The 27,831-nt window shown below is 43.2% G+C and overlaps 1 protein-coding gene across 2 annotated transcripts in view; it reads right to left on the bottom strand.

Annotated features, from left to right (window-relative positions):
• RSU1 (Ras suppressor protein 1) overlaps positions 1-27,831 on the bottom strand; it is a 199,098-nt gene that overhangs the window by 146,976 nt on the left and 24,291 nt on the right. For both annotated transcript variants that reach the window (XM_055429360.2, XM_055429353.2), the window contains one exon: positions 6,494-6,614. In XM_055429360.2, the coding sequence (XP_055285335.1) occupies positions 6,494-6,614 (121 nt within the window). The remainder of the gene's footprint in view (positions 1-6,493; positions 6,615-27,831) is intronic.

The raw sequence follows: 27,831 nt of genomic DNA, 5'->3' as shown, positions 1-27,831 counted from the left end.
CTCCAATGAAAGCTAAGGAAAACTAAGAAAAATACTTTTCTATTATGTTCCATTTGTAAGACTCTTATTTTTCTTAATGCTATTCCCTTTGAATACACTTAAAATATGATTTCAAAAAAAGTTTAATAATATAGTCTGACAAATACTGAAAGGTGGGGGAAGGACTGTGACACCAAACATAATTCTAGACACCAATCCTTCTCACATGACACACAATCCTATTCAAACCCACCAACCAGGCCTCTTAAACAGCTCAGAGCAGAGAGAAACCTAGAAAAAAAGTGATGCCCACCTCTTGATGGGTATGAAGTTTCAGGTTAACTTTACAGTTAGCAAATTAACCTCCAGTACAACATGCTGAATTGCTGCTGCTGCTGTGCTGTGCTCAGTTGTGTCCAGCTCTTTGCAATCCCATGGACTGGAGCCCACCAGGCTCCTCTGTCTATGGGATTTTACAGAGAAGATTACTGGACTGGGTTGCCATTTCCTTCTCCAGGGGATCTTCCCAACCCAGGGATTGAATCTGCATCTCTTACATCTCCTGCATTGGCAGGTAGGTTTTTTGTTTGTTTTAAACTACTGTGCCACCTGGGAAGCCCTAACTGATATTTTCTGTGAATTCACAATTTGTGAAGCACACCTGTATCAAGTGTTTCATGGGGTCTCCAAAACTGAAAAATGCAGGCAGGACTTATAATGATCTCTGGAACATGGCAATGGAGTGTCAGGTTAACACAGGTTTAGCACCAAGGACCTCTGACTCTCCTGATGAGAATGACAGGTATCTAAGAGCCCCCAGCACTCCTGGAGGCCAAGGTACCCCTGATTCCTGGACCCCTACGTGAGGATGCTGAGTAAACTGACGGAAAGAAATAAGAGACAGTGAGAAAGGCACAGAAGCATACAGCAAGCGCCTCCTTCCTTAAATCTTGCTCTGAGTTACCAATTTTTGAAAATGACCAATAAAAGTTTTTCTTTCCAAACCCAGAAGTACACTTTTGAAACATAAGATACAAGAAATCCACTTTCAGACTTTCTTAGTGGGAAGAGGTGTCTCACCAAAAAGACAGATCTTGTCCACTCTCCAGCCTAGAGCAAGCCCGAGCCTGTCCACCTGTGCATGTCAAGAATCTACTAAACTGAAGGTTCTTTTTATTCCCTGAGCAAGAAACCAATACCGCCCCCGTCCCAAGGTGTCAGGGACTCAGTAGAGGCCCCTGAAGTCGGCAGCGGCGACAGCACTGGGCCTGCTAATCCAGAGGACAGAAAGAAAGCCCTAACTTAATGCGTCGGGAAGGTCTGAAAGCAGGGTCGACTCAGCGACCACAGGACGTGTTCCTCTGGACACGAGCCCACAAAAGGTGATTCCCTGGCTCCGTGGTACTGACGGGTGGCATGTCTGCCTTCCCCTGCAGGGGTCATCTACATCCATCTCCATCTACACGTGGGAGCTGCAGCCTCAAGGATGCCCAGATAGGACAGAACAGAGCTAGGGTGAAGATCTAGCTCCAGCGCTCGCTGACTGGGTGGCCTCGAGTAACTCAGGTTCTCTGAGACCTGATTTCCTCAACTGTAAGATGAATGCTGTAACTGATGCTGAACCTGAAGCTTCAATACTGTGGCCACCAGATGCAAAGAACTGACTCATTGGAAAAGACCCTGATCCTGGGAAAGACTGAAGGCAGGAGGAGAAGGGGACGATAGAGGATAAGATGGTTGGATGGCATCACCGACTCGATGGAATGAGTTTGAGTGAACTCCGGGAGCTGGTGATGGACAGGGAGGCCTGCCGTGCTGCAATTCATGGGGTCGCAAAGAGTCGGACGCAACCGAGCGACTGAACGGAAGATGAGGATAGCAACACCTTCCCAGAAGGACCACTAGAAAGTGGAGGGAGAAGACATGGGCAGCCCCTGAAACAATTTCTGGCTCCCAGGTAGGTTCTCAAGAAGTGATGGCTATAACTGCTTTCCAGGAAGCTGGAAAGAGATTCTGAGTCAGCCTCAAAGAGACGAGCTTGCCTAAGGAGACCGTTGTGGAGTCTGAACTATCAAGGATGGCTTCCCCATCTGCTTACTCTCCAATCAATTCAGGCATTAGAAGACAAAGCTACTGATGAGTCAACCACGCCCAATGGTTTAAGTTCTGTTTGCAGGTGAATGTTTTTCAAATGCATATGGAAATGGGAAGATGCCCGCAAACGCAAACGATGAAGAACTTGATAAAACCAGAGTCAAAGGATGTCTGGCATTTTCCCCCTTTTCCTCTTCAAAAGCAAGAGGAAGGCCCATTTGAAGGCTTCTTTTGGAACACTGATCTCCAGAGGTCCTCTGGGGCGATTCCTGATTCAATAAAACCTTCTTGCCTGAAAGGCAGATTTTTTTCTCACCTCCGCAGTGACCTGCTCACACACTTAGCAAACAAAACAAAACCAAAACCATGAACACTCAACGCTGTGCTCAGTGAAAACTTCTACATCTTCAAAAGATAAGCTCCTTCATCTAACTAGGTCAAAAGGTCAAAAGTTATTCCAGGGACTTCCCTGGTGGTCCAGTGGTTAAGATTCCATGCTTCCAAAGAAGGGGGCTGGGGCTTGATTTCTGGTCAGGGAACTAAGATCCCACATGCCAAGCAACATAGCAAAAAAAAGTTATCCCAGAATAGTTGGCATGATGCTCTTGCCATGAGGTTATACCCAAAATAATTACCAACATGTAACCTATGTGACTTTATACTTTTTTAATAAAATAAAAATAATTCTGCACAATGAATGACATAATGGAAGAATGAAGAGCATCATTCAGCTTCCTTCTATTTACTCAAATGGCCTAAAATCCTCTCTGGTTTTGGGATCATCAGAATAAATAGAAAATTGGATATAAAACGTCAAAATCAACTTCCAGCTGAACATGAAGCTTGGATTACATGTGGCCTAATTGCTCAGCTGTGTGTTTTTGTTTTTAAATTGTCTGTTTATTCTGAGTCCTCCTCCATGCCTTGCCTTAACCAGGGCTGCACAGATACAATTCTTTATGCCATTTGAGGAAAAAAGTACCATTTACAGAAATCTATCTTAATCCCCCTCCCAGAGAACTAGGAATTGGGTTCAAACTCTGACAACCCCATCCATACAGCTAGGTAATTAAATCCAGAGAGTGTTACACAATCAATAAATCAGCAAGAGCCAAAAATGCAAACAGCTCCAAAGTCAACAAGGAGGCAACTCATAAGTGCTTGATTAAAAAGGAAAGTTTACAACTCTGTCCTGAAGCACCTTGTACTCAACCGAACAAACCCTAGGCTCCTTCCCTCCTCCCCAAAGCTGTCTCTATACATCTATTTCAGCTCCATCGTCCCATCCGTACCACCGCAAGAATTTTACCACTTGTATCTGCTTTTCATATAAAATCCCTCCCCACCTTCACTGTTCCTACCCTGGTTCACCAGGAACGCTAACCTGGTGGGTTTCGTCCAACTTCTCCTCCCCATGATCCTTCATACGAATATCATCTTACCCACCACTTCCCAGTGACAACTCCCCAGTGGTCAGCGGGTTAAGACCAGAGCTCCTTTATCTGACACACAAGGCCCTCCATTAGACTCAACTCCCTGCCACAATGGACATTTACTTATTTACAGGCTGTTTCCCCAACTATGATATAGGCTCCCTGAGGGCTGGATGGCCAGCACCTGAACAGAGAGCTCAAGAAACACTCGTCGAATGCACTGCAGACTCCGTGCTTCTCTGCCTGGCCTCATCTCCTGCCTCACCCCCTCCCGCCTTACACTTTACACTCAGTACACCACGAACCTTGCAACGCCTGGAAAAGGTGGTGCTCTGAGCTCTTTATCTTTTCTTAGTTTATTTTAATTGGAGGATAATTGCTTTACAATGTTGTGCTGGTTTCTGCCATACATCAACACAAATCAGTCATAACTATAAATATATCCCCTCACTCTTGAGCCTCCCTTCCACCCCAACCCCTATTTCACCCCTCTAGATCATCACAGGGCATGGAGCTGAGTTCCCTGTGTCATACAGCAGCTTTCCGCTAGCTACCTACTTCACATGTGGTAGTGTTTATATGTCAAAGCTACTTTCTCAATTCGTCCCACCCTCTCCTTCCCCTGTTGCGTCCACAAGTCCATTCTCTATGTTGGTGTCTCTATTCTTGCTCTGCAAATAGGTTCATCAGTACCATTTTTCTAGATTCCATATATACGCTAATACATATTTTTCTCTTTCTGACTTATCACAAACAGGCTCTAGGTTCATCCACCTCAGTACAACTGATTCACATTTGTTCCTTTTTATGGCTGAGTAATATTCCATTGTATGTACATACTGAGCTTCTAAATAAGTCCTTCTCACAATCAGAGATGTTGTCCATCTACCTGTCAGTCATCTCAGTATCGGAGTCTCAGCTCTAATGCTATCCCTTGTAGGAATCCTCCCATGAATCTCACCTATATGCTAACATGCTCCCGGCCCCCTTCTCCCACCATCACCTGACAGCCTCCCACTGGTCAGCAATCCAGCTGCACACTTCCCTGCTCACTGACAGCTGCTCTTCCCCATCCTTAAGGCTGCAACCTTCATCACTGATCTTCAAACAAGCAAGGCTCTCATGTAGAAAAGGCACTTACATTGTCCCAAGATAAATGAATCCATAAATAAAACAATGATGATGATAAATGTGCCAGGTCCTATTCCTAGCACCATTTTTTAGGTGAAAGAATGTTTATTCAGAAAGATATATACTCCACAGACAAGAGTGTGGGCCATCCATCTCAGAAGTCAAGAGGCACCAGGGTATGGGGTTATCAGTTTTTATTGGGGTGGTTAATTTCACACACCAATGAATGGGAGGATTATCCCAACTATTTTGGGTGGGTAAGGGGCATGGATTTCCAGAAATTGGGCCACCACCCACTTTTTGACCTTTTATGGTCCACCTAGGAATGACCATGGCACCCATGGGTGTGTCATTTATACGATGTCTTACAATGAGTGCTTACTGAGGCTCGAGGTCTAATGAAAGTCAACTTGTCCACCATCTTGGACCTGGGTGGTTCTCTTGTACCTTATACATATCAACTCACTTAGCAAATGATGAATTTAACAGTAAGAATACATGTCTAGTATTGGGTTGGCAAAAAAGTTCATTTGAGCCAACCCATTACATATGTCTTGTTTTAGCTTCCTTCTTAAACGCAAATGAAATATTAGGACTTAATCTTTCAAAACAGAGATAGAAACAGAGGAGCCTTTCTTTTGCGGTTTGCCAGATGGGTACAGTCTCCGTACATGTGAGAGAAAGCTGTCTGATATCAGGTGACGTTTCCCCTCTTCTAAACCCTACTTCCTCTCAGACATTATGAGAAAAGAATGCTCACAGGTCTTAGAAAGACTGTCTCTCAACTGGAGTGAACAGCAAATGAAGAGCGTCTAACCAGACTCCTGGTGGAAAAACATGAACTAAAATCAATCCATGAATGACTTTTTTTTTCCCACAATTGCTTCCTAGTAAATTGACAAATACCTGGCCAGCTCCTGTAGCTACTGCATGTAAATTGCTAACTGAATCACAGTGTTTATGACTAAAATTTAATGATATATTACTTTACATGGTGGATGAGGCTTGGAGCAGGCAGTTTCCTTTAACAGCTCAACCATGAAACTGGAATTCAGAAGTCCAAGTTCTGGGGGGAGCATATGGTGTCTGATGGACAGTGAGGTTCTCTGTCTGCTCAGCCACTAACCTGAGGACCAATCAGGAGCAAGCCACTTAACCTCTTGAAAAATGCTAGGCTTCCTTCCACACAATGAAATCTGTAATGCCTGCCCTTCCCCATTCCCAATTATTAAGAGGGTCAAACACTGGTGTGAGGACTCTGAAAACTGTAAAGGAAAATAAGAACACAAAGTATTACTATTATTCACTGCAGCCTGGTTCTGAAACCTCAGCTGAACCAAAACTCCTCTCTTCACCTTTGAATAAAGACAGATACAGGATTGATAACTTCTCAAATATAAAAAGGAAAAATTGTTAAGACTCAATGAAGTAGTGTTAGGAAACATATCCTCCCCTCCACAGAAGGAAGGTGCTTTAGAAACTATTTCTACTCAATACAGAGAGGAAAAAACCAACCATATTACAACTGGCCTGTACAGTTCAAGCTAGCTATGCAAATAGGTTCCTTATCAAGCAACATAAAGGAAATAAAATTTTATTGGAAACAAAATACAGTAAAAATAAACTCCCTTATTACACCAACAATTAGCTTCTCAATTAGCACACAGATAGATGTGCGCTAATGTAGGCCATTGAAAGGATGTATTAAAACAATAAAACTTTTTTAAAAACCTAAAACGTGGGGAAAAATTGAGAGATCTGCTGCCCCTGTAAATGCAAACCCCTCCCTCGCTCCCGCCTGCATCCGGCTTCCAGCTCCTCCTCCTCTTGTTTCCTTCTCCCTCCAGGAGACTCACCCCAGGTTCAGGTGTTTGAGTTTCTGAAGACTGCTGATCTGTGTGGGCAGCTCCTCAATCTGGTTATTAAAAAAGTTAAGCACTTCCAGATTCTTCAGTTCTGCTATGTTTGGTGGCACAGCTGTGGAAACAGAAACGCTGAGTGTGAATGCAGGAACCTCACCCCGGCAGTGAATGCCAGCGACACATTTTGATATCCTTTCGGATGAGAGAAAGATGAAACTCCAGCGCAATCACCCTATTCACATATACAGCTCTTACTTAATTTCTGTAGGTAGTTTCTTAGGTAGTAGCTCACCACCGGGTTCACATGGAAGTGTTTCCTCAAGGGGCAGAAAAGAAAGTCTGTACCATGAACAGTCTCTGAGTGAACATTACAGAGCATTCTATACTTTAAAAAAAACTTTTTTCCTTCCAGTTTTATTGAGATATAATCAACATACAGCTCTATATAAGTTTCAGGTGTACATCCTAAGTATTTGACTTACATCATGATTATCACTATAAGATTGGTGAACATCTATCGTCTCATAAAAATGCAAAAGAAATGTTTTTCCTTGTGATGAGAACTCTTAGGATTTACTCTCCAAGATGTACAATTATATTTTTTTAAATCATGTAATGTCTACTGAGTCCAGTTGTTTTCTTCCTTCTACTTCCCTCACATCTCCAAAAGAAAGTCAGCAAACTCCAAAATCCCTTCCTGAGTAGTGTATCATCAAGCTGTTTAAATAATCTGCTACCTGAAGAGCTGTTCTCCTAACACTTGACTAAATCACGATGATGTTTAAATTCAATCTTAGGTGATAAACAGTCAGCCTACCAAGTTTCTGATTTTTGCCTTTGCATCTCAATCAACACACACACACACACACACATCCCTTGTATCAGATTAGAAACTGATCACCGCATTGTTATTATTCAGGCATATGAAAAACCAGTTCAGTAGCAAGAAGGGGACATGAGTATGCATATCAAAGGTTAAAGAAAGCGACTGGGGAGCTGAAAGCATTCCCCTTCCCTACAGTATATACTTGCAAATACAAAGTTAAAAGCCAAAGGCATCTTTACCTCAAAAATACTAAGTCTCACTTGGCAGCAGCAGGACATTTCAATATATTGCACTTCATGTATCCCATCTGCTGATTCAGTCTCTCCACAAACATGTTACTGGCCGCCAGCTCATTCACGGTTCATGTAAGCTCTTAATACCAAAATATTCAGGTAACTGAAACTATGGGCAAGGGTCTTGGGTACCAGAGAAGAAACTGTTAGGTCTTGGGTTAGTACATTTTCTTCCCATCTCAACATCCTTCTCCAGGGGTGCCCGAGAAAACTGGAGAAACCTGGGGACAATGTTGCTGAAAACCAAGGCCAAGGTGTGTGTAACATTCCAGACAGACACCTCAGGTGTTTTGTTTGTTTGATTTCCTAATTTGTCTACGCCAGGTCTTAGCTGCAACATGCATGATCTTTAGTTGTAGCTTGTGGGATCTAGTCCCTCAACCAGGGATCAAACCGGAAGTCACCAGACACCTGAGATATACAAGAGGCAGCCATACCAAGAACCCCAGTGGATAACTCCCAAGGGAACAGAAGTAAGGTGGCAGGCACAGAGCTCATTCCAGCTGAGTCAGCATTTCCAGCTTTATAAAATATCTACGGTATCAATGACTTGATTACTTTTAGAGGCTTGGTACAAGTTCAGAGACACACGGTGGCTAGAGGAAGGGATTGTGGAGAAGAGGAATTAGTCTGAACAAAGACAGCTGGGAAGAGGTAGTGGTCCAGATGGAAAAATGAGCAAGGTGTGGATGAGTTGGTTACTGAAGAGGCTGGTTGTAGAGCTGGAGATGAAAAGGTAGGCTTTAATGGGATCATTGAGGCAACTTGGAATTCCTCCAGCAGTTCAACTCCCCAGTACCAAGAGGAATGCAGACAAGCCCTACTTGTAGGACCTGGCTACAAAAGCACGTGTTCAGGTGTGTCCTCCATAACATACTTTCTCAGGAATGGATCATATTCACTTTGCATAAATGACCACAAGGAAATTCATCAGACTGTGTCTGCTGGATTGAGAGGTGTTCATTTACTTGTTCTCTCTACTTGGACCCTGGAGTATGTCAAGTGCAAATCGACAGAGGACTACTGCCCTGCTCAGAGACCTCACTCTTTCCCCGTTCACCCTCCAGCAACCACTAAGCTTCTCTCCCCACATTCATCTGATTAGGTTGAAGAGCAATAAAGAAAGTTAGGGCAACCAGGAGAAAATGATGATCTCAATTTAACCACAAACCAAGAATAATGCAGCCAGAATTACTGCCGCTTCCCCGAAGTTACTTTGCCGATGCAATTAAATGCTGGTCCGAAGGTATTGCCTTTTTTGACAGGATGAGAGATTATTTCACTCTCCTTGCTAAATCAGTCCAATTTAAAACCACACGTTATGCTAAATGTGATTTAGGGCTTTGTTCTGTGGACACAAACAATAACCCCACATTCAATTTACCCAGCCTCTCCCAGATTTTTGGTGCGCGTGTGAATCGTTTGCTAAAGACTCCATTCAAACGAGAAGGGAAAAAAAATTTTACAGCTAATATTCTTCCTAAAACTATAGAATTCTCCCTCCAGTCATCCCCACCATAGTTAAAAGCAAAGGAAATTAATCTTCAGACCTGTCTGGATGGGATGACGTTCACGCTTTCAACTAGCATTTAGAAAATGCTTATTCTGTGCACAGAAGCATAAACTTACAGCACTGAACATTTCAATACTTTTGGGATAAAGTAAGAGAGGCAGACTATTTAAAGAAAGTATGTCATGGGACCTCTCTGGTGGTCCAATGGTTAAGAATCTGCCTTGGGATGCAGGTTTGATCCCTGGACAGGTAACTAAGATCTCACATGCTCCCCACATGCTGCAACTAGAGAGTCCATGAGCTGCAACCAAAAAAGATATCACATGGTGCAACAAAGATCCTAGGCAGATAAATAAATACTTTTAAAAAAAGAGAGAGAAAAAAAATTTTTTAATTTAAAAAACAAAAAAGTTACAAAAAGGTAGGTTATCAGAGTCAATCACCAGAGACAGGTCTGGTGGCTGGAAAGCAAACTGACCCCAACAAAATTGCCCATAAAAAAAAAAAAAAAAAAACCAGCTAACAACATGAGTAACAGTTGTGCAGTAGCTAAATCATATACACAGATCCATGAACAATTTATGAAAATCTACTATGAAAAGGGAGCAGCAACGTGTCACTGGTCAGAAGAGTCTTTTGGAATTTTCAAAACAGCTACATGACACACCAGCAAGAAGCAGCATTTAAAAATATAAGCAGTGAACATCAATATATTTATTATGCATCTGAAATGTTCCTTCTTCATCCATCTGTCCAGTTTCTGACCCCTCTCCACCCCCACCAGTGGCACACACCGAGTCTACAGACAACAAGGAGCCGAGTCCACAGAAGAAACAGAGGCTGTGTGATGCAAGAACCCAGGAGGCCTGGCTCACTCATCTTGGCTAGCTCTGCACTTTCCTGACCAGCTCTGAACTCGCTGTGTGTCCTTAATTCAAAACCTCTCGGAGCCTCCATTCCCTTCAGTTTAAATTAAGGAAGCTGGATTATGACCATTTCTCCATTCCCTTCCACCCAGCTTTAGTATTCTGTGATTCTGAGAAGAGCTGATTGCAAAAATCAATGATATGGATTTAAATAATGCAAGAAATGGGGCCCTCAATTAGGAAGCTCAGTCATGTAGAACTTTGCCTGTGACAGAGAATTTAGTATCGTTTGCTGTCTAACTAGTATCGTTGGCTGCCTCAATTCTGAGGCTTCAGTTGCTAGAGAAACTCACAGGGGTGCCCAGGCTCCTGCATGCCACGATTAGCCCTGGTTGCAGGAACGGAGATTGCTGGGGGTGCTCTCAGCCCAGAGCTTCTGCTGTGTTTTGGAAAGGGGACAAAGATGGGGTCATGTCATCCCAGGAACTCTGCTCAGAGACTGATCTCGGAGCACCTTCTGGCATTTCTAATTATTCAAGCTAACAAGCTCAGGAAGACCCTCTTTTCCTTCAAATCCTCTTCAATCTAATGAACTAAAAATTGTTCCAGAGGTTTTTAAGCCACCAGCCCCTGGATGGGTCTAGGATAAGAAACCAAAAGTGCCTGGGGACACTCAAGAGGGGAGTAAGACCAAAAGGGTCTCGCCTGATTTCCACACATACCTCTTTACAAAGCTCTGGACAGTGGCAGGAAGCACTGGATGGACAGCTCCAACTCTAAGAACCCACTGGCCAGCTTCAGTCCTGAATGACAGCCTGGCTCCTAACAGGACATGCATCTGTCCACGTAAGTTACACGTACAGCAGGCATAGCCACCAGCACTGCACAGATGATGAAGCGTGTTGGAAAAATCAGCGTTACTCTCAGGAGCATGCTCTCCCCACTAGCTAACAACAGCTGACCCTCTCTCCAACGTCAGACCCTGAATCAACTACTGTTGCAGCAACTGGAACTTCACTCTAAGAGCAATCTTCTTCCAGGACAAAAATTAACCATTGCACAATCAATAACATTTTCTTGAAGGCTTTCAGGAGTTTATTCACACAATAATAAATGGCAGGAGATGCTGTGGGGCTAGGCGGGTGAGTATGCAGTCACTGGTTACGTGTGGCTCCTTAAGTCTAGAGTGGGAATGTAAGATGGTGCAGCCTCTATGGAAAAGTGTGAAATTACAAACAGAACTATCATATGACCCAGCAGTTCTACTTCTAGGCATTTAATCTAAGGAAACAAAGTCATTATGTCAAAGCGGTACCTAAATCCTCAAGTTCACAGCAGCATTATTCACAACAGCCAAGATATGGAAACAACCTAGGTGTCTGTTGACAGATGAATAAAGAAAATGTGATACATACATACTCATTCTCTCTCTCTCTCACACACACACAGAGACACACAAATACAATTTGGCCATAAAAAAGAAGGAAATTCTGCCATTTGCAACAACACAGATGGACCTCGAGGGAATCATGCTAAGTGAAGAAAGTCACACAGAGATAAATACTGTATGATCTCATTTATAGTGAAATCTGTTTATATATTAAAAAAAAACACCAAACAGAACAACACAACACACCAAAAAAAAACTTATTGAAGAAGAGATCATATATGCTGTCACCAGCGGAGAAGGCAATGGAAACCCACTCCAGTACTCTTGCCTGGAAAATCCCATGGATGGAGGAGCCTGGTGGGCTGCAGTCCATGAGGTCACTAAGAGTCGGACACGACTAAGCGACTTCATTTTCACTTTTCACTTTCATGCATTGGAGAAGGAAACGGCAACCCACTCCAGTGTTCTTGCCTGGAGAATCCCAGGGACGGGGGAGCCTGGCGGGCTGCCGTCTATGGGGTTGCACAGAGTCGGACACAATTGATGCGACTTAGCAGCAACAGCATGTTGTCACCGGAGGTCTGGAGGTGGTGGGGTAGGAAGTGAGGGAACAGGATGAGGGTATTACAGAGGAGCCTGGTGGACTACAGTCCATAGGGTCGCAAAGAGTTGGAAAGACTGAAGCAACTTAGCACGCGTGCACACTAAAAAAGAAAGAAAAACAGTAAGTAATAAATTTAAGTAGAGAATCAGTTCAGTTCAGTCGCTCAGTCGTGTCCGACTCTTTGCGACCCCATGAATCACAGCACGCCAGGCCTCCCTGTCTATCACCAACTCCTGGAGTTCACTCAAACTCATGTCCATCGAGTCGGTGATGCCATCCAGCCATCTCATTCTCTGTCGTCCCCGCCTCCTCCTGCCCCCAATCCCTCCCAGCATCAGAGTCTTTTCCAGTGAATCAACTCTTCGCATGAGGTGGCCAAAGTATTGGAATTTCAGCTTTCGCATCAGTTCTTCCAGTGAACACGAGGGGTTAACATGAAATACAATTAGTAATTCAGTTGCCTGATCACAGTAGCCACATTTAGAGACCTCGACAGTCACTTGCAGCTGCCATGCTGGAGAGCAAGAATACAGAATATTCCAATCTCTGCACCAAGGTCTATGCTAAAGCATTTGGCCTCTGATACCTAATTTAAAAAAGAAAGAAAGAAATGAATTTATTTACAAAACAAAAACACAGATATCAAAAACAAGCTTATGATCACCAAAGTGGAAATGTGGGGAAGGAGGGATAAATCAGGAACTTGGGATGAAAACACACACATACACATAACTATATATAAGACAGGCAACCAACAAGGACCTACTGTATAGCACAGGGAACTTTACTCAAGATTATGTAATGACCTATATGAGAAAGGAATCTGAAACAAAGAGCGCATATATGTACATGTGTAACTGAATCACTTTGCTGGACACTTGAAACTAACACATTGTAAATCAACTACAATCCAATAAAAGTTTGAAAACAAACAAATCAGTGAGCCTCAAAGCCTCAAGTACATCAGAATTCCAGGAGGGCTTACCATCTGAGCCACCAGGGAAGCCCAAAACAAAAGGGATTTTCGATGGAGAAAGCACAGAAACTGGGGGCTGCAATCAGTTTCCAATCAGCATCTGTTTCCCCACTTGGATCACTCCCGGGAGATCAGCGCAGGGGAGGACGATGACAACCAGGGGAAAAGAGCACCAAACCCCCTTGTCCACAGAACCTTGTTACGTGGCAGCAACTTCATGCTGCCCCAAGGTGGTCACGTGACGAGGTATCACTCACTGTCCTTCTGGCCTGAGGGTCACTGTAGGATGCCAGGCGACAGCGATGGCAAAGCAGCCCAACCAGGGCACAGCCGATCCAGGGGCTTTTCAAGCAAGAGCATCTTGTAGCCCCCGAGACAAAGAAACAAAACTGGGAAGGGCGACAGGCTCTGGGTGCAGCAGGCACCATGCAAAACATAAGGATGGGTGCTCGCCTGTGCACAGCCCACGGAAGGGCCGGGGTGGGGGGGTCACCCATTGGTCTTTAGAACCATCTGGGTGGCGCTGAAAACAGAGTCCCCTTCAGCTACAAAAGGGGAGGAAGAGACCAGGCATCAGTGGCTGCCAGGAGCCGGAAGCAGCTGGACCACATGGAGTTTCTTTGTCAGCACGGGCGGGGAGTCTATCCACCAAACTCCCCCTCCTGGCTCCTTCTGCAGCATCATCCACACTGCTTTCGGCTCTGCTGATTCCTGCAAAGGAGAAGCACAAGGGCCAGGGCTTGAAAACCAGGGGTCCCTGCCCCACATGCCTCTTTGAAACCCCAAGTTAGGGGCTGAGCTGTTGCCGCCTTTATGGGGGACCACTGATGGGCTGCCGGCTACCCCAAGTGCAAGAAGAGGGAGCCTCAGAGCGAGGACTCAATGGGAGCCAACAGTGAGGCTGAGACGGGGACATGACCCAGAGGCGGGCACACACCCTGCGATGTGAAGGATGAAACACTACTGCACTGCTTCCCTAAACCTGACACGTTTATACTAAAAATGGGAGATTTGTGTCTGTTGTCATAACAAATAGAAATGCCTGGTCAAATTTTTTAGACGCATCTGCTGCTGTATAAAATTTCTTTAACAGAGAAGCTTAAGGGATAGTAGATGATACTCGAAGCCACGTATGCTGATTTTTTTTAATATGCTTTTTTTACAAGTTTTATTTATGTTTAAAAAGTTTTTGGTAGGTGGGGTCTTAGTTCCCTGACCAGGGACTGAACCTGAGACCCTACAGTGGAAGGCAGAGTCTGAACCACTGGACCATCAAGGAAGTCTCTGCTGATTCTTAAGTTACACTCTTGCAATGAAGTTATCAGAAAAAATGACCAAAAACATCCAAATACATGAAAATGAGTGAGATTATTTGTTATACAGTCACTGGGGGGAGAAAGACCAATTGAGAAGAAATTAGGAAAGCAAACACTGCTTTGTCCCAATATTTGATGACTATAATATTGAACAAACACCATCCGTGGGAAGATGCCAAAGTAACAGAAGCCATATGAAATACCAAACTATAGGAAATATGAATCAGTACATTCTTGGTCAGAGTGAAAGGAATGTCCTTTTAATCCTTAGCTACAATAGCTAGAAGACATTAGTCTATTCACAGCACAGAGGTGATGTCTAGACTAATTATATAGATGTCAATTCTATCAGCAAATTAGGAATCTTTGTTCTGAAAGCCATTCTAATGATCACATGTAAAGAAGAATCTCCTCACTCTGGCAAATAATTATGCTCTTCAGAATTTTATATTGAGGGGGAAAAAAAGATCATTTGTACCTATAGTGATTAATGACTTTTGTTTTCTGCTCAAAAACAGGAGGTGGATAATGAACTAATTATCCAAGCATAAGAACTTGAAGTTCAAAAGTATACTGATGATAACCAGTTTTCCAGATTTTATGAGATTTCCCCCAAAGTAGCAATTAATACAGTGAATTACAGTAGTTACGGGTTATTTTAAAACATAAAGTTTATGGAACAGTAGAGCAAATTCTCATTTAACAGGATCTACAAGTTCCTCAAGGTAAAAATGAAAGCGCAAAAGAGCTAAGCACCACCTGACAAAGGCCAAGGTCCCCCAAACATCATTAGCATTATAAGTGAGGAAAGCGATGCAGATTTCAGTTAACCAGCAGTACTTACTGAGCACCCACACCGAGAAGGATAGACTGAGTGTATCCTATCACGGGCTTCCTAAAGATTCTGCAGCTCACAGTGGTAAAGAATCTGCCTGCCAATGCAGGAGACACGAGTTCCATTCCGGGGCCGTGAAGACACCACGTGCCGTGGAGCAACTGAGACGTGTGCTACGAACTACTGGGCCCGGAAGCAGCAACTACTGAAACTAGAGAGCCCAGGGCCTGTGCTCCACGAGAATCAACTGCAGAGAGGAGCCCACACACCACAGCTAGAGCAGCCCCCGCTCACTTCAACTAGAGAAAAGCCCTGGCAGCAACAAAGACCCAGCACAGCCATAGAAATAAAAGAATAGCAGAAGTTCTCATCACAAGAAAACAATGTTTTTAAAAAAAATCTGCAGCTTAAGTCGTTTTACTAACCAAAGACATTCCTCACGTAATTTACTGCAAAGAAAAAAAAAAAAGGTTCAACTCTTTCAGCAGCAATGAGAATAATCAATTACCCCAAAATTAGGCGAAGTTACAAGCAAGCTGTAAGGCAGCTTTTATAGTGTAAAGTCTAACATGCAAAAACATCTGTCCTTGGGGTATGAAAAGTGTGTACGCACAGTCAAACAAATCTTCTAAAAAGCTGACAAGTGTGGATTTCTGCTCCTCTGAGGACGCAAAACTTAGTTATGTCTGAATCTCCAATCAACTTCCCAGAAGGAACCAAGCAGTGGTCCACTCCGCCTTGGTCCTCCCAGACCCAGAGCCGTTTTAGTGACACACCCTGGAAATCACAGTCCAGTGAGCAGAGAATTCAGCATCCACCAGCAGGACATCCACCAATAGCTTTTGTCTGAGAGCTGCGTCAGGGCAGAGACACTAGACACTAAGGGGAAAGGCAGTGACCTTCCATCACCGGGGAGGAAGTGTCACCCAGTGAAGGACAAGAAAAGGATGGCAAGTCCTTCCTCCAGGAAAGATGCCCAGGAAGCCTGGAAACACGGCCAAGAGCAAGAAAGAAAAGAACACTGAATACACTTCAATCAATCAACGCAGAAAGCATGCTCAGCTCAGTGAAAAAGAGCTATTTACGCTCTGAAATTTTTAAAAAGTATCATTATAATGTGTACTACACACACACACTCAATCCAAGATTATTAAGAAGGAGACAATGGACAAAGACAATTCACACACACACACATCACGCTTCGCCGACAGCTCACGTCTTTTATAACGATACACATACACTGCCATGTGTAAAACAGATAGCCAATGGGGAGCTGCTGTGTAAGCACAGGGAGCTCAGCTTGGTGCTCTGGGATGACTCAAAGGGGTGGGAGGCCGGCGGTGGGGCGTGGTGGCAGGATGCTCAAGCAAGACGGAGGGGACATGTGTATACATTAAGGCTCATTCTCATCGCTGTCCAGCAGAAACCAACACAACATCGTAAAGCAACTGTCCTCCAATAAATAAATAAATAATAAAGGAACGTCTGGGGGAAAAAAAAAAGAATTACTCCAGCAAATGGATAAACAACAAGGTCCTACTGTATAGCCCTGGGAACTAGGTTCAATATCCTGTGATAAACCACAATGGGAAGAAAAGAAAATGAAAAAAGAATTTTACATACGTATGTGTAACTTTGTTGTACAGCAGAAATTAACACAACATTGTAAATCAACCGTACTTCAATTAAAAGGAAAAAGAATGACTTCAGCAAGACAGCATCCGCACGAAGATGTTTTTCTTCCTTCCCTATCTCGTGTCTTGGTGCTGATGATGGAGTACACGAAGCAGGGGGAAGCGGGTGGAGGAAAACGCCCAGTGCTGGAAAAATCCACCCTGGGCCTTGTTAACTCCTCTTCTAGTGATAACAACCATGCCTTCAACCTTAGGGATGCTCCCTGCTCATCCATTTGAGCAAGTGAAGATGCGGGGCCAATGTCTGGTCCACCAAGCGCCGGGACTCCCTGGAGCAGGGCGTTACCTGTACACGGACATCGACAGAGGAGGCAGCAGGGGAAAGGGGAATACAGAGGCTCAAAGCCACGTGAACCCCCAGCTCCAGCGCCACGTCCTCAGCTACGTGAAGCCTGCTACTTGCCCCAGACACAGAGCAGGGCATCCAAAACTACCCTTTCCTTTTGCACTCAGGTCATGGTTTCCGGGAGGTCTGGTCCTTCAAGTTTAAAAAGCTGTCAATAACCTCACCCTTTATTTTCTACATAGTTGGCTGCAAAGCAGGGCTTTGAGGAGAAAGGTAAGAATTCATCTCCCCTTTTGGAAGGATGAGCTAGATACAGAGAGAAGGGCAGGCATTTCCACTAGGCATCAGGTGCCTGGAGTGGACGCTACCTAGGCAGGAAAAAACTGCTAAAGGAACAGCAAGAGATTAGACAAGATGGGGACTTTACTGGTGGTCCAGTGGTTAAGACTTCGCCTTCCAATGCAGGGTATACAGGTTCGATCCCTGGTCAGGGAGCTAAGACCCTACACGTCTTGGGGCCAAACACCAAAACATAAAACAGAAGCAATATTGTAACAAGTTCAATGAAGACTTTAAAAATGGTCCACATCAAAAAAGCATTTAAAAATAATAGCTATCATAAAAAGAATGAGCTTCACGTTAACTTGAAAAAGAAAAAAAAAACCTTATCAAAGTTTTGTACATATTTCCAGGAAACATTATCATCCACACTGCAAATATACTGTTATCTTTCCCAAACTCCAAGCTTTCTAAATGCATGTGCCCCTAAAAAATTTATGAATGGTTTTAACAGGATCTACAAACCTGTTGAAATTTTAAGGATTATGTGTAGTTTTCTAGGAATCATGGACACAGCTTTCACTCTGTTCTTAAAAAAGGTCAATGAGTAATGAAATGTTAAGAACTGCTCTAAAAGAGTGTCTATTCCCAAGTGTCACACCCTTTAGAATATCTCCTCCTCCCCTGCATGACTATCTAGGAGTATCAACAGATGATTTACATAGAAATTTTTGCTAGTAGATCAATTCCATTTGAGGGTTCTGTTGTAAATAGTAAATGACAGCCAGGACATAGAAGCAACCTAAATATCCATCAGCAGAGAAATGGATAGAAAAGATGTGGTACATACATACAATGCAATATTACTCAGCCATTGAAAACAATAATGAAATAATGCCATTTGCAGTAACACAGATGAACCTAGTGGCTTCCCTGGTATTTCAGCTGATAAAGAATTCACCTGCAATGTAGGAGACCCCAGTTCAATTCCTGGATTGGGAAGATTCCCTGGAGAAGGGATGGGCTACCCACTCCAGTCTTCTTGGGCTTCCCTAGTGGCTCACATGGTAAAGAATTCACCTGCAATGTGAGTGGCCTGGGTTCAATCGTTGGTTGCATGGCAACCCACTCCAGTATTCTTCCCTGGAGAATCCCATGGACAGAGGAGTCGGGCAGATTACCGTCCATGGGGTTACAAAGAGTCGGATACAACTGAGCGATTAAGCACAGCACAGATGAACCTAGAGACTGTCACACTTAGTGAAGTAAGTCAGACAGAGAAGGACAAAGGTATATCACTTACATGTGGAATCTTAAAAAAAAAAAATCATATAAATGAATTATTTACAAAACAAAAATAGAGTCACAGATGTAGAAAACAAACTGGTTACCAGGGAGAATGGGGGTGGGGATAAATTGGGAGATTTGAACTGACACATACACACTACTATATATAAAACAGATAAAATAGATAACTAATAACCTACAGCACAGGGAACTCTAATCAGCGCTCTGTAATGACGTACATGGGAAAAGAATGTAGAAAAAGAATGGACATATCAGTTCAGTTGCTCAGTCGTGTCCAACTCTTTGCGACCCCATGAATCACAGCACACCAGGCCTCCCTGTCCATCACCAACTCCCGGAGTTCATGACATATACATACGCATAACTGGCTCACTTTGCTGTACACCTGAAACTAACAGAACACTGCTAATCAACCATACTCCAATAAAATTTGAAAAAATAAAAAAGTTTTAAAAAATGGTAAAAGAAACCCTATCCAAGATGAACTCCCCACAGTGGGCGAGCTATGGTGTAGAAAGTGACAGGTTCAACCTGCCCGCACATGAGGATCGCCACAGCCTGCCATCTTTCTGAAATCCCCATAGGTGAAGTCACTCCTTTTAAAAACATACCGTGGAAGAATTAACACCTACCCTTAGTTCGCTTCCACTGAACACAGGACAAGACTTCAAGAAGAGAGATTCTAGAGGAGGTGCATTCAGGATGGAAGGGCTGACATGAAAGGGATCAAGGATGACAAGTGTCTGCGCAGAGGACACAAGTGTATTGAAACCACTTCTCCAGCTTCACATGTTGGCCTTGGGTTGTGCTGTATCTGGACTATGGGATCAACAGATGTTTCCATGTGGCGATCCCGCATGCTTCCTTAACTAAAACTGCCAAAAAACAAACTCCCAACTATAGGCAATTTTGTAAATTTGCCTATAGTTGTACCTAACCAGTGGAACCATTGGAAAGACACTGTTCAATTAATAGCTGTCTGACTCACTACTATGTATACATTTTTTCATACCCAATCTTTCAAATGATGGCAAAGGAATAAATTGATGAATGTGCACTAATTAGAAAAATAAGCTATTGATCAAAGCCTCTGGTTTATAAATACATTCATACTGTTAAAATGCAAACAGCAAGTTGTTTTGATATTGTCACAAGATAAATTCATGACACAGAGACAATTTATTTTGCATATTCTCCCCTCATAGTTTAATTTCATACAAGCCATGCACTAGAACTTTTGCATAAGGCATGACAAGTAATCTATGAAAGAGGAAATAACTAGAGACTTGGCAACAGAAAGGTGCTGGAAGACTGGTGAAGGTCATTCTTATAAGTTGGGACAGTTAATTTTTCTCATTCATCTCAACAATCAATTATGTCTGTAGAAAAGGGTTTCTATTTATTATGCTTTTTAAAAAACTGCTGAATTTTCTTCATTATAATTGGGCCTGCATATTGAGATTGCAATATTTTCATGCAAAACATCCTCCTTAATTCCTTTACAATAACACTTCAGCAGAGAGCCTATCAATATATACATCTGCATAAAATCTTAAAATATTACATTCATTTCAATGTGTTAACAAAAGAAATTATTGAAATCACTAAAGAAAATATCCTGGCATTTACTTGTTCACCATAATTTTGAATTCATATATAACTAGTAAGAAATAGTTTGCTTAAAAAAAGAAACAAGTTTTGCCATAACACTTAGGTTTACTGCCTGTCCAGCCATTTCCGACACATCAGATGACAAGAAATGGTCCCAGTTAAGGCTTGAAGTGGCCAGCAAAGCTGCTAATATCTCAAGAAAACGTTTTACATGACAGTTAAAAGTTTCCAGTGTAAAACTAAGCAATGACATACCGAGACTCACACTTATGAAAGGTTTATATAGAACCCGCTGATCAATGTTTGCACACAGCAAAAAGACATTTCTTGCAGAAAATGATCAGGGTTTAGTCCTTATCATGCATAGGTCACAAAATGGAAAATACTGTTCTCATATTTGAAGTACTGGGTTTTGCTATTTCTTTTTAAAATTAAGAAAAGCATCATGTTAAAAAAATTAATACTGATTGCTTTATCATTTATGCAAAATGTGAGTCATTTCCTAATGCACAGTATTCCTCCTTACATGATGGCATTCAGTAAAAGAACCAATATAAATGGGCACAAAATGTATATTTTCCTACGCATTACACAGTTTTTAATTAAAATCTGGTTCCATACATATATATTTTAAACTTTCTTCCAAGGGAGAAAAAAATTTTATGTGTATTCCATACAAAAAAATACATAAAAGGCAACAGAATTCTCTCACTTTAAAGAGATTGGAAGAAAAGTTTCTAACATGAGAAAGAAACCATAATAAATACTAAACATGACACGTGAAACTGAACATGTTCTTTAAATTTGGGAGTCAAAGAAAAATAACATACCTTCTTATGGAAGGATCAGCATTAATTGTGGCAAAACTGCCCTACGTAAATGGCAGTAACAACTTACCCTGAGAGAAGCTTGCAAAAAAATTTCATCGTCTGACAACACCAATTTGGTTTTTAATCTTTTAGCAAGAGAGGAGGGAGGAAAAAAAAAGTATCCCAACAGTGACCTCTAGTGGACATGTCTTAAAACGATTGTCTCAGAAATTCCTCTTTAGGACTGAAAAGTAGAAAAACACGTACAAAGCTAATACTCCCAAAGACCATAAGAACCAGGGATTAGATAAGATGCAGATTGCAAAAGACTCGGCTAACACTGGCTTACAAGGGAGGGTCACCCCAAACGCAGGCAGGCAGAGACACGGGAAGACCATCTTTGAAATAAATGCTGCGTCCCCTTCTTAGAGACATTGAGAGCAAGCAACCGCTGAGTCTATCATCTCAGACAGCTGGGGCTCACCACCACTCACACCCTCAGTTCAGTTCAGTTCAGTTCAGTCACTCAGTCGTGTCCGACTCTCCGCGACCCCATGAATCACAGCACGCCAGGCCTCCCTGTCCATCACCAACTCCCGGAGTACACTCAAACTCATGTCCATAGAGTCGGTGATGCCATCCAGCCATCTCATTCTCCGTCGTCCCCTTCTCCTCCCTCCCCCAACCTTTCCCAGCATCAGAGTCTTTTCCAGTGAGTCAACTCTTCGCATGAGGTGGCCAAAGTATTGCAGTTTCAGCTTTAGCATCAGTCCCTCCAATGAACATCCAGGATTGATCTCCTTTAGAATGGACTGGTTGGATCTCCTTGCAGTATAAGGGACTCTCAAGAGTCTTCTCCAACACCACAGTTCAAAAGCATCGATTCTTCGGCGATCAGCCTTCTTCACAGTCCAGCTCTCACATCCATACATGACCACGGGAAAAACCATTGCCTTGACTAGACGGACCTTGGTTGGCAAAGTAATGTCTCTGCTTTTTAATATACTATCAAGGTTGGTCATAACTTTCCTTCCAAGGAGCAAGCGTCTTTTAATTTCATGGCTGCAATCAGCATCTGCAGTGATTTTGGAGCCCAAAAAAATAAAGTCTGACACTGTTTCCACTGTTTTTCCATCTATTCCCCATGAAGTGATGGGACCAGATGCCATGATCTTTGTTTTCTGAATGTTGAGCTTCAAACCAACCTTTTCACTCTCCTCTTTCACTTTCATCAAGAGGCTTTTGAGTTCCTCTTCACTTTCTGCCATAAGGGTAGTGTCATCTGCATATCTGAGGTTATTGATATTTCTCCCAGCAATCTTGATTCCAGCTTGTGCTTCTTCCAGCCCAGCGTTCCTCATGATGTACTCTGCATATAAGTTAAATAAGCAAGGTGACAATATACAACCTTGACGTACACCTTTTCCTATTTGGAACCAGTCTGTCGTTCCATGTCCAGTTCTAACAGTTGCTTCCTGACCTGCATACAGGTTTCTCAAGAGGCAGGTCAGGTGGTCTGGGATTCCCATCTCTTTCAGAATGTTCCACAGTTTATTGTGATCCACACAGTCAAAGGCTTTGGCATAGTCAATGAAGCAGAAATAGATGTTTTTCTGAAACTCTCTTGCTTTCTCCATGATCCAGCGGATGTTGGCAATTTGATCTCTGGTGCCTCTGCCTTTTCTAAAACCTGCTTGAACATCTGGGAGTTCACGGTTTACATATTGCTGAAGCCTGGCTTGGAGAATTTTGAGCATGACTTTGCTAGCGTGTGAGATGAGGGCAATTGTCCGGTAGTTTGAGCATTCTTTGGCATTGCCTTTCTTTGGGATTGGAATGAAGACTGACCTCTTCCAGTCCTGTGGCCACTGCTGAGTTTTCCAAATCTGCTGGCATACTGAGTGCAGCACTTTCACAGCATCATCTTTCAAGACTTGAAATAGCTCAACTGGAATTCCATCACCTCCACTAGCTTTGTTAGTAGTGATGCTTTCTAAGGCCCACTTGACTTCACATTCCAAGATGTCTGGCTCTAGGTCAGTGATCACGTTATCGTGACTATCTTGGTCGTGAAGATCTTTTTTGTACAGTTCTTCTGTGTATTCTTGCCACCTCTTCTTAATATCTTCTGCTTCTGTTAGGTCCATACCATTTCTGTCCTTTATCGAGCCCATCTTTGCATGAAATGTTCCCTTGGAATCTCTAATTTTCTTGAAGAGATCTCTTGTTTTTCCTATTCTGTTGTTTTCCTCTATTTCTTTGCATTGATCACTGAGGAAGCCTTTCTTATCTCTCCTTGCTATTCTTTGGAACTCTGCATTCAGATACTTATATCTTTCCTTTTCTCCTTTGCTTTTCGCCTCTCTTCTTTTCACAGCTATTTGTAAGGCCTCCTCAGACAGCCATTTCGCTCTTTTGCATTTCTTTTCCATGGGGATGGTCTTGGTCCCTGTCTCCTGTACAATGTCACGAACCTCCGTCCAGAGTTCATCAGGCACTCTATCAATCAGATCTAGTCCCTTAAATCTATTTCTCACTTCCACTGTATAATCATAAGGGATTTGATTGAGGTCATATCTGAATGGTCTACTCACACCCTACCAACCCATTTATCAGCTGGCGTTAACTCAAGGGTCTACTTCACATTCTGCCTGCTTTTGGCACGTTTGTGGGCTGGTATGTACAATACCTAAGCATACGACAGCATTCCTAATTTCAAGAAACGTATCCTACAATTAATTGTTTAAAAATACTAGTAAATCATTTGGGATCTTAAATACATAAAACAGAGCTTTCCAGGTGCCACTAGTGGTAAAGAACCAACCTGTCAATGCAGGAGACATAAGAGACTCGGATTTGACCCCTGGGTGGGGAAGAGCCACCGGAGGAGGGCATGGGAACCCACTCCAGTATTCTTGCCTGGAGAATCCTAAGGACAGAGGAGCCTGGTGGGCGACAGTCTGAAAGGCTGCAAAGAGCTGGACACAACTGAAGTGACTTAGCACGCACACTTGCATACGTAAAACTAAGTGAAAGAGTAACAGAGGACCAAACCAGGAGACTGAGAAGCGTAGGAGGTCTTCACTGCCTTTTGGAGAAGTCAACTCAGCTGAGCCCACCAGGTGTGCCAGGTGGAGAAAAGCACCCACGGCTGGTCACGACCCCAGCTTTCCAACTGTGCATCCGGGGGTGTCCCTGAAGTGCCAGACACACCGCGGAGACAACGCAGGTTTGGTTTCAGACCACCCACCACAACAAAGCAACTACTGCAATAAACTGAGTCACACAAACTTTCTGGCTTCTCAGTGCCTCTAGGAGTTGTGTTTACACTGTACAGTTGTCTATTAAGTGTGCAAAGTATTATGTCCAAAAAAATGTACATATCTTAATTAAAAAGCACACAGCTTAAAAAAAAAAACTAACCATCATCCGAGCCTTCAACTAGTTGTCACCTTTTTGCTGGTGGAGGGTTTGAAATATTGCGAGAATTACCAAAGTGACACAGAGACAAGAGGTGAGCAAATGCTGTTGGAAAAAAATGGTCCAGTAGCTTTGCTCAACTCAGCGTTGTCACAGACCTTCAATTTCCCCCAATTCAATTCAATTTCCGCCAAGTTCAATAAAGTGAGGTCTGCCTGTACCATGTTAGTACATCATTCCTTCCCTGTGAAAGGCCCGGCGTAAAGGGGAAAGACAGCAATTCCTAGGATATAAGGCTCTGTTTCTCACTGCTCAGCACATTTGAAAGGCGCCTACAAGCAGTTAAGGAACAGAAACGTGCAGTGGTTACATTCACTCAGATCCATACACTGACTGATCCTGAAGAAACTGTCAGGTTCCTCCACTGAACAACTTCACCCAAATCCGCTGCTTCCCACCCTGGTCCTGCCATTACTGCCTCTACATGAGGGCTTCCTGAGAAGCCATCCTGTGCTCAGCAACGGGCAGTAAAGAGGAATAAAAGATGGTCTCAGCCTTCAACAAAGCTTACGACATCGTTGGAGAGGACGGAACAGGAAGTGAGGACAAGGAAGAGCCATGCTGGTGCCAAGATTCTCTGCCGATGAGACTTCCCTGGCGGTCCAGCGGTTAAGACTCCACCCTCCAATGCAGGGAGTGCAGGTTCGATTCCTATTTAGGTAACTAAGATCCCACATGTCTTGTGGCCAGAAAACCAAACATAAAACAGAAGCAATATTGTCACAAATTCAATAAAGACTTTTAAAAATGGTCCACATCAAAAAAAAAAGAGTCTCTGGACAATAGGATTCGGGGGAGAGATATCTCCAGTTTGCAGGTGGGCCAAGAGGAAGATGGGCGGGGGGTGGGGCAGGCAGGGGAGGAAGGGAGGAGCAGGAGAGCCTGGCAGAGCCTCTTTACTCTGCAAACATTCCCGTTGGGCAAGCAAGCACCTCCATCCGGGCCCAGAGAGTCACCTGTCCAATCACAGCAAAAAGAAAAAGTTTCCCTCGCTACTGCACCTCCCACCTCCTTTAATCCACTGCAGACATTGTATGGACTGAAAGAGTTGTTCCTGGCAGAGTCACCACCCCCCAGTGACTGAACCAAAACCCACCAGCTAGACCCCATTCCCCCAGATTCACACGTCAATCACGTCACTGTAACAGTGAAGACTCTCTGACAGTGATTAGACGGACAATTTTGAAAGACCCTGACAAATTCTCATGTTGAAAACTTTAAGAATTTCTGCTCACAAAATCTTGGGAATTTGAGGGTCATCAGCTCGCTTTCCCCTTTTTCACAGCCTCACTCGTACTGTGCTGAGGGGACCTGCTGATCTGTCAAAACCACCAGCAGGAAGCGGGGCCAGCTCAGTGCCATGCTCTTCCAACAGCCCCAAGATACTGACTCCAGTCCTCAGAGTTGAGAGCTGTCCCCAGACCAAGTCCCAGTGTGAGTAAGCTGGTGATTCGTCCCCCAGGTATACAAAAGGACACATCAGAAGTGTAACTGGCACACAAGGATGCAAGATAAAAGCAGTGCTGAGGGGTTTATCTTTTGAGTCCCATCAGTCTGAATGTGATGCTGTCAGCTAGTCCCCATTAAAAAGCACGGAAAGTGAAAGACACTGATTACAACGAAAAGTGACAGGAGGCTGGACTCACCCACCTCCACGTAATGCATATTTATCTTTCCATCAAATGGACATATTTACTATAAACACTGGAAAAACCATAGCAAAGCCATTCATTTAAATGCCAGAAAAATAGTAAAAGATGCTAATTTGACCTTAGTGAAACAGATCGGGCGTCACTGACACCACTCACAATGGCTTGAAACAGAATTTACCAAAACGATTAATTAGAGCTTACTGGATTAGGTCAAGAGTGTCTCAAATGGGAAAAAAGGGGGAAAAGGCGGGGGAGCGGGGGGAAGAGGAGAAAAAGTTTGGATCCACAGCAAACCTCTTTAATAGCAGATACAACTCAACTCTGTTTATGCCTCCCTAAATTAATCTCACCCTGCATGTCTGGAAAGAGAAACTATCACCCTGATCCCAGAGATTTCTTTATGGACATATAAAAAGAAAAACGATGACCGTCTGAAAGACTTTTTAAGGAACCTATTAATGGTATAATGGGAACAAAACAGGTTTGGCTTCCTTTTTCAATAGAAACTCTTTTTCCCTCTGATGACGATGCAAGATTGAACACCAGTGGTAAACTTGGCAATTAGGAAATACTTTCATGAACTAAATGACAGAAAGAACATCAGAAATTTCTGCTCACCAAATCTGGGGGAATTCAGGGATCACGCAGTCCACCCTTCAAAACAAATTTCAAATCCCCTCAGAACTGGGATTAGGGTCTCAGCGGAGAGAGAGCAGGACCATTCGCTATAAAAACAATCAAAGCGGCAGCATATACCTGTTACAGTAATGATCACACGTGACTTGTCACCCTCACTATCAGCAGCTGGGGCTCCCAATACTTAAACATGACAACGGCGCCACTCTGCCCTCGCTTTTTGCTAAAAACGAACTGATCTGCCTGTCTCCTGCTCACAAGAGGCCCTCACTGCCACTCTTAATTCTCCATAATCAACAGCTCTGTGACATTGCTTCAAGCTGTATATTATGCAACACACACATAAATTCACGACACAAATCCCTCAACATCACATTCTGCTCTGTTTCACCGAACTCAGAAAGCTCCCTCACAAATTCTTGCCACATGATCAGAAAAGCATTCAAGTCTGCAGGAAATACAGCAAGCACAAAGACACAGCCATCAGTTAGACATGAGATGGGACAGCAGGCCCCTGTCATTAACACCTTTTAAGCCACAGCTCTAAGAATAAAACGGCCCACGTTAGTCACACAAGATTACGCTTTACCAAGAGGTATGAAACCTACTGTACATTAACTGTACCACTCCCAATGCCTGGGACAATTTTCCCTGGAAATCAGACTCAAGAACTTGAAAAATGCAGATGCAAATTTCTATCACTTCTACAATTTTATGCTCCCCACCAGCCCCCATCAAACAGGGAAAGAAAGTACATCAATAATTACATTTTCCCCTTTTGAGGAGAAAGTACAAATGAAAGCTAACAATGTTTTGCTCTGAAAAAATTCAACTTTTTTAAAAAAAAGCTTTTCTTTTGTGGATCATTTTTTAAAAAGTCTTTACTGAAATTTTTACAATATTATTTATTTTGTTTTGGTTTTTTGGCCATGAGACAAGTAGGATCTGGCTCCCGACC

This window comes from Moschus berezovskii, chromosome 15 (assembly GCF_049115385.1).
Source record: "Moschus berezovskii isolate FMDL1 chromosome 15, NW_MosBer_1.0, whole genome shotgun sequence".
Classification (NCBI taxonomy): Eukaryota; Metazoa; Chordata; class Mammalia; order Artiodactyla; family Moschidae; genus Moschus; species Moschus berezovskii.
This window is presented reverse-complemented; position numbering and strand designations above follow the sequence as displayed.